The following is an 11,737-nucleotide window of genomic DNA, read 5'->3' as shown; positions in this document are numbered from 1 at the left end:
AACGTTAATTTCCAAATTTCTTTAACCTATTCATAGTCTAAGCTAATGCAATTTTATTGTGTTTATACTTTATACAATAAATGTAACCGCCGATGAGAAAGAGATACGTGGCAAAATAAAGTGAGTTGGCATAAAAAATGACATGGAAATGGATTAATTAATTAAACAATTACATATGACCTATTTAACTTATAATTGGCCAATTGTTATTTTTATTTGATAGTTAATTTTTGTTACGTTTTTAATTTATCTTTAAATTTATTTATTTTACTATTTACTTTATTGAAGAAGACATTATTTATATGAATTTTTCAATTTTTTTAATTTATAATTTGAAGTGTCAAATTTAATGACATGTTAATTGATTTAAAAATTAATTACTTTCATTTGATAGTTAATTAAATAGATTGATATTTGTGGATCATTCGACGACCTTTAGGCCAATTCATGGATGGCATGTGGCAAATTTGATCCAAGTCAGCCACTAACATTCTACTAAGATTATTAATTGGAGATTTAATCCAAGTCAGTCGGAGAAAATATTAGTTAAGCCAATGGTCGGGTGATACACGGTGGAATTAGGGGAACAAAGAGGCAATTGATGAAAAATTCCCAATATTTAGCACAAAATTAGGGGAGAAGATTAAGATTTAAGTAGCGGATTATGTCCAAATAACCTCCACTATCCATTCCTCGAGTCAAAGGCAGTGAAGGAAATTGCAAAAATTTTGAAGGCAAGAGAAAGCAATATAAAGAAAGGAAGCCACCATCAACAAGAACAAACAATCATCACAACTCAGCAAAATAACTAAAAAAAAATTGAGAGGGAGAGAGAAGGGATTTAATTATTCTAATACTTAATGTAAAGTTATGTTAAATACATATTAATGGAAGTATTTGTAAGTCTTAATCCATATTTGAGTTTTTTTTTTTTTTTTTTTTTTATGAAAACATCACTTTGGTGAAAATTTATCATTTTTTAAATGAAATATCATTTTCAAAAAATAAAATTTTTAATTTTCAATAAGAGTATTCAAATGTCTGTCATTTAAAATATATATAAATTAATATTTAAAAAATATAATATACAATTTACACCATGAATTTTTGAATAATGTATCATTTTAAGTCAAATTCTAAGATTATTAATTTAACTTGCCTATAAGATATCTATCTAGTATAATTTTGTTATATACTTATTATTTGTTCAGTAAAAGTGTTAAATATTTTGGAAAAATTTTTATGTGGATATCATGTGATAAAAAATGATTGATAGCTTTTAAATACTTTTTATGCTTTAGGTAAATTAAAAATTATTTTAATTTATATTTAAAAAATATTTTAATAATATATATAATAAACACAAAATTTGATAATATTTATCAAACGTGTATACATAATATGACATGATAAGTTTGATTAGAGTTTAAATTAATATGATACATATTTTTTTTTAATAGCCCTTGAACTTAAAAACTCAAAGAGATGACATATGCATTTAGCCATTAAAAAAAGACTAGATTAATATGATATATAATTTGATTGTTCAAGATACAAAATATATATTATTTAAAAGTTTAATATATAAATTATACATTTTATTTATTTAAATATCAATTTATATATTTTTCTTAAAATTCAGTTACCGTAAGTATAATTAACTCTAAAAATAACTTTTAACTTTAAGAACCTCACGCAAAAAAATTTAATCAATCTGTTTAATTATTTGATCATTTTGTCTTTGTATTTTTCATTTAATTATGACTTGACCGTCCAATAAATTAAGTAAAATTATGTCATTAAATTTTTTTTTCATATTATTATAAATAAATCTATAAATTTTGCGATTTGAGATAGTTATATTAGTTATAGTTTTTGCAATATATTTATAATAATATGATAATTTTTAAATGATATATAATTATTTAATTTGTAATTTTATCATATTTTATTATAATATTATGCATTAAACTCATCTTAAAAAAATATTTATATAATAGTAATAGGTAATAGTAAATTATACTAACTTTTTTTATAAAAAATTATCCTGGCACTTTGTCATCCACAGCTGGCTGCAATAATAATATTTTTTTATAAAAAAATCATAATTTAAAAATAAAATTATAAAGATTAAGATTTAAATTTAAAACTATACCTGCTCTTAAAAATATTGCATAAACCAACCATTGGAGTTAATCTCCATGTTCTTTTTCTCGGAGTCTAAACTCCATATTCCAATAACCTGTTTCCCTCTTATGGTTTTTTTTTTTTTTTAATATAGTTAAGAATATCCTTAAGCTTCTTTAAAAGAAAACCCCAAAGCTTTGTTTGGTCGAATTTCCTCGTTAAATTATGCACTTCTCAAATTTGTAAAATGACAAAATCTCACATTTCACCACAAAGCAATAACTATGTAACAATGAATTGACCGCCACCATATAAGAACGATGAAGCCAAAAAGATTAGGCAGAGAGAAAGAGAGGGCATATTTTAATAATGGAAAAAGAGATTCCTTTGAAATGACTGTGATTTCATTCTTTCTTGGACAAATTGTTTTGTGTTACTTTTCAAAACCTGGGAGTAGCTATCCTACTGTCGGGGTTATCAGTTAGTACTATTAGTTTCAGCTCTGAGAAAATGGGTGAGCAGACACAAATTACAACAACCAAAAAAATTGAGCAAACTTTAGTTTTTGCAGTTAATGGACAGAGGTTTGAGCTCTCTCAAGCCGACCCTTCTACTACTTTGCTTGAGTTCTTGCGTTCCCAGACTTCTTTCAAAAGTGTCAAGCTTGGTTGTGGTGAAGGTCTCTCATTCTCTTTCTATTTCTTTATGAAAGTTACTTTTTTCTTATTGGGATTAATCAATTATGATTGTTGTTTCATTTCGGATCGGCTTTCCTTAATGTTATGATGGGTTTTCTTTTATATGGATGGATGTCGGGTTCTCAAACTTACTATTGCCTATAGACTTATGTATGTTTCAATATCATTGTTGTATTTGAATTACTTTTTCTTTGATGGGTAGTTGGATTTTCTTCTTCTGAATGTATAAAAGTGTATATTTTTGTCATGGGTTTTTCATATCTCCATTGGGTGTAATTTACCTTTCACTTTGTTGTGCACTTCCAAATTTGATGAATTTTTCACTCTTTTGAAGCACTTTGTATTAACATGTGCTTGTTTCATTTAATGGTTTGTTTAAATTTTGGTTTCCCCATACAGGGAAATTGGTGGTTTGAGTCTTAACACTGTTAGATAACAATACAAAGCAGTGAAAATTTTAAAATATAGTCTAGATTTTTTTTATTTATTTTGTTTTGTTATTCATAAATTATCACTTAACAGAATATTTTAAGTTGAAAAATTGAAAATAATATGGGATGACTTGCTAATTACTGAATCTAGAATAGTTCAGCTTAAATTATTTTAAAAACTATTACTAATAGACAATTTTAACCATTAATGCTGTTGCCAAAAAAAAAAAAAACTCCTTTTTGTCATATTTTATCAAAATTTTCAGTTTTGGTACAGTTGCCATGTTTTCATCATCATTCATGATCCATCATTCTTATTTTCATATTTAATATATATTTGAGTATCGCAGGTTTTCAGGTTCTATTCATAAATTGAGTATTGTATTGGTAAAGTTGGAAATTAAATGGTTTTTTTTTTTTTTTTTTTTTACATATACTATATATGGTTATTAAAAAGTTTTAAAATTCAGTGCCTAAAAATTAAAGATGTACCAAACATTTTCTGTTATGTAAATTCAATAATTATTGCAGTGCCTAGATTTTCAGTGCTAAATTTTCTGTTTTGTCAAACAATATGTCAACTGTTTTGCATTATGGAATAGAATTTGTTCACAAATCAAACTAGTATGTTAGAGCTTGCCTATATATTTATTTACTTTTGCAGAATATTTTTGTATCTCTCTTCATCTTCTATTACAAAATGAATGATTTCCTGATACAGTTCTGTTGTTTGACAGGAGGCTGTGGTGCCTGTGTTGTCTTGCTGTCCAAGTATGACCCTAAGCATGACAAGGTTGAGGATTTTACTGTGAGTTCATGCCTCACTCTTCTTTGCAGTGTAAATGGATGTTCAATCACAACAGCTGAGGGAGTTGGAAATAGCAAGGATGGGTTCCACCCTATTCAGGAAAGGTTTAGTGGTTTCCATGCTTCTCAATGTGGTTATTGTACTCCCGGAATGTGTGTTTCTCTTTATTCAGCACTCGTTAATGCTGATAAGACTGATAGGCCAGAACCACGTCCCGGATTCTCAAAGCTAACAGTCTCTGAAGCAGAAAAGTCTATTGCAGGAAATCTTTGTCGCTGTACGGGTTACCGGCCCATTGCTGATGCATGTAAAACTTTTGCTACAGATGTTGATATGGAGGATTTGGGATTTAACTCCTTTTGGAAAAAAGGAGATACTGATGAAGTAAAGCTGAGTAGATTACCTCCATACAATCAGAATAATGCAACTTGTATGTTTCATGAGTTTCTGAAGAAGGAAGCTAAGGTGGGTTTCAATATGGCATCTGAAGGATGTCACTGGTATAGTCCTATTAGTCTTGAGCAGCTTCAAAGCTTATTGCAAATGGATGAGGGGAATGATGGAACCTCAATGAAGATTGTTGTTGGTAACACAGGAATGGGTTATTATAAGGAACTAGTGCATCATAAAAAGTACATTGATTTGAGATATATTCCAGAGCTTTCAATCATCAAGAAAGACCAGACTGGAATTGAAATTGGAGCATCTGTGACAATTTCCAAAGCTATTGAAGCTTTGAAGGAAGGAAATGAAGATGGATTTAACCAAGAAGGTAATATGGTGTTCAAAAAACTTGCTGACCATATGGAAAGGATTGCTTCAGGGTTTGTAAGGAATTCAGCTAGTGTAGGAGGAAACCTGATAATGGCCCAGAGGAAACATTTTCCATCAGATATTGCTACAATACTACTTTCTGTGGATACAATGGTTGATATATTGACTGGTCAGAGACAAGAAAGTATTACACTAGAGGAGTTCCTTGCGAGGCCTCCATTAGTTTCCAAAACTGTTCTCTTAGGCATTAAAATTCCATGCTGGAAGTTATGTAGGGATATTTCTTCCAAAACCTACACTAAATTGCTATATGAGACCTATCGAGCTGCACCACGCCCCATTGGAAATGCACTGCCCTATTTGAATGCTGCCTTCTTGGCTGAGGTTTCTCTTTGTAAAACTTCTGCTGGAATTGCGCTAAATAACTGTCGATTGGCTTTTGGTGCTTATGGAACAAAACATTCAATTAGAGCAAGGAAAGTCGAGGAGTTTCTATCAGTGAAATTGCTAAATGTTGGTGTTCTATATGAGGCTATTAAACTACTTGAAAGTAGTGTAATACCTGAGGATGGTACCTCCAGTCCAGCTTACAGGTCCAGCTTGGCTGTTGGCTTTCTCTTTGAGTTCCTAAGTCCCTTAATAAACAACCCTGCTGATATTTCTAGCTTTTCGTGCGATGGATATAATAGTGCTTTGCTGTTCAATGATTCCAAAATAAAACAGAATTTTGACCAGTTTGATCAAATTAAATTCTCAACTTTGTTATCATCTGCAAAGCAGGTGGTTCAGTTAACTGAAGAATATTATCCGGTTGGAGAGCCAATTACAAAAACTGGAGCTACCATCCAAGCTTCGGGTTTGTCAAATCTTAATTCTTATTCTTTGATCTAGCGGCCATAGGTTCACCATTAACAACATAAAGGCTCCCTTTGGTTTTTCACTTTTGCTGCTTTTTCCTTTTTTTTTTTTTTTTCTTTCAATTGCTTTATGCTTCTCCAAAAATTGTTAAAATACAAAAGAATATAGCAAAAGACAAAATCATATTTAATAAAAAGTGGTTGAACAAATTCTCAAATGACTATTCTATGTGGAAGCAAAATCTTGCATTTTCTTGCCATTGAAGTTATATTTTCACATTTTAGTTCTTCAAAGATATATATTTGTTTTGCTTCTGAAAGCAAACATCAACCAGATGGAGCCTCTATTTATATTATTGTTGCTTTTCTGCCATTAGCTAGTACCACGCCTGGTGAAGATAATTAATTGGTTGGAACATGCGAGTGCAAGCGTGCATACACTTGTGCTTCGAACTATTGCCAGCAGAAACTTCAAGTTCTTAAGCTTAATTGTGATAATACATTGTTTTGTAAAAATTTAAACGTGTATGCTTCCTTGATAAAATTGACTTTTTGTTTCTTGATTCATCAAGAATACTATTGATTAGAAGTATCCAAGGTTTTGCTTTTTGAAAGTCACTCTTATTTAGCTTTCATCTACTATAAGTTTCATTTACTTGCTGCATGCACTGTACAATCAAATATTGTCAATGTTGTTCATCCACCATATTTGTAGGTGAGGCTGTTTATGTGGATGACATTTCTTCTCCAAGAAATTGCCTGCATGGAGCATTTATTTATAGCACAGAGCCTTTGGCACGGGTGAAGGGCATAAAATTTAAGCCTGGATCATCACCGGATGGAGTCACCACACTTATTTCTTTCAAAGACATTCGTGGGGAGAATATAGGTGCTCAGACCATATTTGGTAGTGAACCTTTATTTGCAGATGAGCTTACTGAATGTGCTGGTCAGCGCATTGCCTTGGTGGTAATTCCATGGTTTCATTTTTGTTGCTTTTCCACGTCTGGCCTTTTTTTCTGTTTTTTAATCATCACTAATATTGAATGTAATAGAATGGTAAATAAGTTTCCTTTAAGGCCTTTGATGCTTAATATTATCAATAAAATGACATTTTTAAAAATATGATCATACTATTTCAGGTTGCAGATACACAGAAAAATGCAGACATGGCTGCCAATCTTGCAGTGATCGATTATGACAAGGAGAATCTAGAACCAATATTATCTGTAGAAGATGCTTTTGAAAGAAGTAGCTTTTTTGAGGTCCCTCCTTTCCTTGACCCCGAACAGGTTGGTGATTTTTCAAAAGGAATGGCTGAAGCTGATCATAAAATTCTTTCCGCTGAGGTAATTATCATACTTTACTGTTGCTTCTGCGCTCTCTCCAAATCATCCTTCACTTTTCTCAATCTTCCTGTTCTTTTTCTCCCTGTCTGAATATCTACAACCCATTTTTGTACTTTTTTTTCTTTCTAAAACATAACCATGATACAAATTCATATAGGCTCATTTCTTTTAAAACCATTTGTTTACTTGGATTATGGGAGGTTTCTGATTACTCCTTTTGAATTTTTACATCTAGATCAAACTTGGGTCACAATACTATTTCTATATGGAGACGCAAACTGCTCTTGCTGTGCCAGATGAGGACAACTGCATGGTAGTATACAGTTCTAGTCAATGCCCTGAGTTTGCCCATGATTCAATAGCTAAATGCCTCGGCATCCCTGGACACAATGTTCGTGTGATTACAAGAAGGGTTGGAGGAGGATTTGGTGGAAAGGCCATAAAAGCAATGCCTGTGAGTATCGGCATGCTCTTCTTGTTCCTTCTAATTTTTTTCAACTTTTCTTTACAGTTCTTACAAGGTATGCCTTGTTTCCAGCCACAAATTGATTATTTTAAAATTATGGACAGGAATAATGAATTAGAGCTGCTAATTTACTCATTTCATATTATTTTTAGATGAGAGACTTGTTTTATATAGTTGACTAGAATCCATGTGGCTGATTTTGTTTCCATCCACATCTTATGCTTGTTTAGTGAAGTAGTATAACAATATAGAAATTTATACCGCTCTTGTTTGTTTTACTAATTTTGGGGCACATTTGTTACTGGTAAATATTATTGTATATTAGCATTAATAAATGCCATCATTTTGTTTCTTTTATTCCTTTAATTAGAAACTTGAATAAAGTCTGCTTTAGATATATGTAAACTAAAAGGTGATGCTTATTATAATAAAACTTTGAACCTAAAACCAGTTAGCAAAATAGATAGGGAGCATAATAAAACTAAAAGGTGATAATGAATTTGGATTTAAGGCCACAATAAACTTAATTGATGTTGGTTGACGCCACATAAATTAAATATAAGGAAACAACACGTGTAGGATACAAAAACTACAATAAGCATACAGTTGGAGTTTCGTTCATTTTGGAGACTATCTTCTGAATGCATACTCAAGTGACTCTTCGTCCTGTCCAATGCCTAACATCCCTCTAAGTTCAAAACTTAAAGCAAGCCTCTCTAGGTTGTGCCATTTGTATTGCTTAATTATAGTCCTTTTATGTTGCTAAAGATTCTTACAATGTGATGTTATAGGTTTCTACAGCATGCGCACTTGCTGCTTACAAACTACACTGTCCAGTCAGGATGTATGTCAATCGCAAGACTGATATGATAATGGCAGGAGGAAGGCATCCAATGAAAATAACTTACAATGTAGGATTCAAAACTAATGGGAAGATTACAGCCCTAAAACTTGATATATTAATTGATGCAGGGATGTCGGCCGACATAAGTCCAGTTATGCCGCATAACATGATTGGTTCACTTAAAAAGTACAATTGGGGTGCCTTAGCTTTTGATATAAAGGTATGCAAAACAAACCGTCCAAGTAGATCAGCAATGAGGGCCCCTGGGGAGGTACAGGCATCATTTATTTCTGAAGCTATAATTGAACATGTGGCATCTGCCCTTGCCCTGGAAGTCGATTCAGTCAGAAGTATTAATCTCCACAAGTATGACAGCCTTGAATTATTTTTCAAGACCAGTGCCGGTGAACCATTGGAGTACACTTTACCTTCTATATGGGATAAGTTGGCCACGTCTTCAAGCTTTTACCATAGAACTGAAAAGTTGAAAGAATTTAATAGGTGTAATAAATGGCGGAAAAGGGGAATTTCTCGAGTACCTATTGTGCATCCAGTAATGTTGAGAGCAACCCCAGGGAAAGTAAGCATTCTACGCGATGGATCTATTGTTGTTGAGGTTGGAGGGATTGAGCTGGGTCAGGGTCTCTGGACAAAGGTAAAACAGATGACTGCATATGCTCTTAGTTTGATCCAATGTGGTGGAACAGAAGAACTTTTAGAGAAGATGAGGGTCATACAAGCTGATACCTTGAGTTTAATTCAAGGTGGTTTTACTTCTGGCAGCACAACATCTGAATCCAGCTGTGAAGCCGTTAGACTTTGCTGCAATATATTGGTTGAGAGACTTACTGGTCTCAAGGAAAGGTTGGTGGAGCAAATGGGATCTATAAAGTGGGAGACACTGATTCTTCAGGTATCTTTCTTCACTTAATACATATTCTAACTCACCTCATAATATTTTCACTTTGGCAGCTAGAGGAAATTGAGTGTTTCCCTCCTTTCCCATTTTTATCCTCATTCTTATGCTTCTTATACCTCTATGATCTTTGTTAAACTCCAGGTTTTATGTCCATTTCTTACCATAATTGGAGAAAAGGAAAAAGGGAAATAAAAAAAAGAAAGTCCTATTATTTGTTTGTTCAGTTTTCTGATTCAGACTGGGAAATTTTGGTGGTTTTTTTAACTGAAATATTAACATTTAACTCATGGATAATGCACATCTTTTGATTTAAGGTTTATAATATCTTAATAATATTTAAGACCACTTCTTATTAGTGCACTTTTATTTTTGGCGCAACTGCAAGCTTGGTGTGTTTATGATTTCTTCATTTTTGTTTATTACTTGTGGCATTGACTGTTATTGCTAAATGTGCTAAATGTCTCTTCGCTTTTCGTGGCTATCTAAAATAACAAAGATGTAATATTGCAGATAATCAGCAAATATTTTGTATTTAGAATGAGAAGGACAGTATGTGGATGTTAAATATGCCACTGAGGATTAAGAGTGGCCTTGTTAGCCTTGTTCTTCAATTATTTTAGTAGAGGGTCTTAGTTTTAAGCTCAAAGATGCTAGTTAAATGAGAACAAAATTATGGGAATGAAATTTATATGGGCCTCTAACTTTGTTCTGCCTTTTAGTTCCTCATGCACTTGCATATCAGAATTTGTTTATAGGAACAGATTGCTCAAGAGATGAGATTGTATTCTTCATGAGATATAGATGATTATCGCAGTTTCATGGTTTTAATTTACCGCATGCAGGCATATCAGAATTCTGTGAACTTGTCAGCAAGTTCATTATATGTACCCGACTTTTTGTCCATGCAATATCTAAACTATGGTGTTGCAGTGAGTGAGGCAAGTGTATCACTGACCCCTACTTTACTTGTCTTTCACGCTTTGCAGTCTTTGTTGAAGTGAATCTGGATGCAGACCATTAAACATGACTTGTTGTCGGTAATAATGATGATGTGGCATTGCAGGTGGAGGTAAACCTTTTTACTGGGCAAACCACAATATTGCAGACAGATATCATATATGACTGCGGCCAAAGCTTAAATCCTGCTGTGGATTTAGGACAGGTTGGCCTAAATTTAATCTTTTTCGTTACTTCAATTTAAAATATTTGTTCCGTAACCTTTTTTAATAGTTTATTTTGTTCAGTCTTTACATGTCAAGCATGCTTAAATTTCCTTTGCTCTACATTACATGTGGTTGCCATAGAAGAATTTCCTCTGTCCATAAGCAGCGAGTTAAGATAGTGAATTGTATCTGCCTGAAAGTTGCTCTGTTTCCTTTCTTCTGACTAATTGGTTGGTGAGCATGATCAGGATCATACTAAATTCAAGAATTAACAATTTTCTTTTTCAGATCGAAGGGGCTTTTGTTCAAGGAATAGGATTCTTTATGCTTGAAGAATACCCCACAAACTCCAAAGGGTTGGTGGTTGCAGAAGGCACTTGGACGTATAAGATCCCTACAGTGGACACCATACCTAAAAAATTTAATGTTGAAATCCTGAACAGTGGACATCATAAAAAACGTATACTTTCTTCAAAAGGCAAGTTCAGATTTTTATCAAATGTAGTCTTTTCTTTGTTCCACGAGTTTACCTAAATATTCATGTGACGTCGAAGCGGCTTTTATGAAAGGTGACAAATATACTATGTTCTTGTCGGTCAATGTTTTCTGCAATATCAATGTCCAGTGTCCTTTTGCTTTATTAGATGATACTCCATTTTATCATTCTCCTTCTACACTTTCTGTTACTTGAGGTGATCAAAATGCTGCTTGTTCATATTTGACTGTATTAGTTCATGTACCGAGCACTGGAGTAACATTAGGGAAAAAGAGAAAAACGAAGTTGTAAGACAGGGTAAATATGATACTTATCATCGATTTCTACCACCTGTATGTTTGCAGCTTCTGGAGAGCCACCATTAAAGCTAGCAGTTTCTGTTCACTGTGCTATAAGAGCAGCTATAAAGGAAGCCAGGCAACAACTTCATTCATGGGGTGGCCTAGACGAATCTCATTCAGTATTTCAGTTGGAGGTACCTGCCACCATGCCTGTTGTGAAGGAGCTCTGTGGGCTTGATAGTGTTCAGAGGTTCTTACAGTGGACAATAGGCAGAAAGTGATGGGATGCTGTCTGGTTTAAGTTATACTTCAGTTCTTTCACAGAAACTACACCTAGTCAGAAATCACTTAGTATTGTCTTAAAGCATTTTTTCTCTATCTTTTAACATTGCTGTTTCCATTTGAAAAAGCTCAGTTTGAAAAAAAAATGTGTACAAAAATATGGTATGTGGTATTGGGTCATTTGTCTTGTATGCGCTAATCAAAATCGGGCAGACTTTTATTGGGAGTAGAATATAAACCTA

The 11,737-nt window shown here is 32.8% G+C and overlaps 1 protein-coding gene across 2 annotated transcripts; it reads left to right on the top strand.

Annotated features, from left to right (window-relative positions):
• The first annotated feature begins 2,516 nt into the window (after positions 1-2,516).
• Positions 2,517-11,675, top strand: LOC111286289 (abscisic-aldehyde oxidase-like). 2 transcript variants are annotated; one of them, XM_022876181.2, is made up of 10 exons: positions 2,517-2,806; positions 3,994-5,694; positions 6,411-6,664; positions 6,838-7,044; positions 7,280-7,498; positions 8,302-9,267; positions 10,116-10,211; positions 10,337-10,435; positions 10,725-10,914; positions 11,277-11,675. In XM_022876181.2, the coding sequence occupies exons 1-10, from the start codon at positions 2,638-2,640 to the stop codon at positions 11,492-11,494; spliced, it is 4,119 nt and encodes a 1,372-aa protein (XP_022731916.2). In that variant the 5' UTR covers positions 2,517-2,637; the 3' UTR covers positions 11,495-11,675. The 2 variants fall into 2 exon arrangements, 1 of the variants encoding a protein (XP_022731916.2); XR_016342756.1 differs by lacking the exon at positions 10,116-10,211 and having other exon boundaries at positions 10,260-10,435.
• The last annotated feature ends 62 nt before the right edge of the window (positions 11,676-11,737 follow it).

Source organism: Durio zibethinus, chromosome 6, assembly GCF_047325235.1.
Source record: "Durio zibethinus cultivar Kanyao isolate XHJ-2024 chromosome 6, ASM4732523v1, whole genome shotgun sequence".
Lineage (NCBI taxonomy): Eukaryota > Viridiplantae > Streptophyta > Magnoliopsida > Malvales > Malvaceae > Durio > Durio zibethinus.
Note: the sequence above shows the minus strand (reverse complement) of the source record. Positions and strands in the feature narration are given on the sequence as shown.

What these genes read in the sequence shown, in the direction of transcription:
- LOC111286289 (XM_022876181.2), top strand. Translation starts at nt 2,638, where the DNA reads ATGGGTGAGCAGACACAAATTACAACAACCAAAAAAATTGAGCAAACT. An exon ending in CAAGCTTGGTTGTGGTGAAG is followed by an intron (nt 2,807 to 3,993) that starts GTCTCTCATTCT and finishes GTTGTTTGACAG; the next exon opens with GAGGCTGTGGTGCCTGTGTT. An exon ending in GGGAGACACTGATTCTTCAG is followed by an intron (nt 9,268 to 10,115) that starts GTATCTTTCTTC and finishes TACCGCATGCAG; the next exon opens with GCATATCAGAATTCTGTGAA.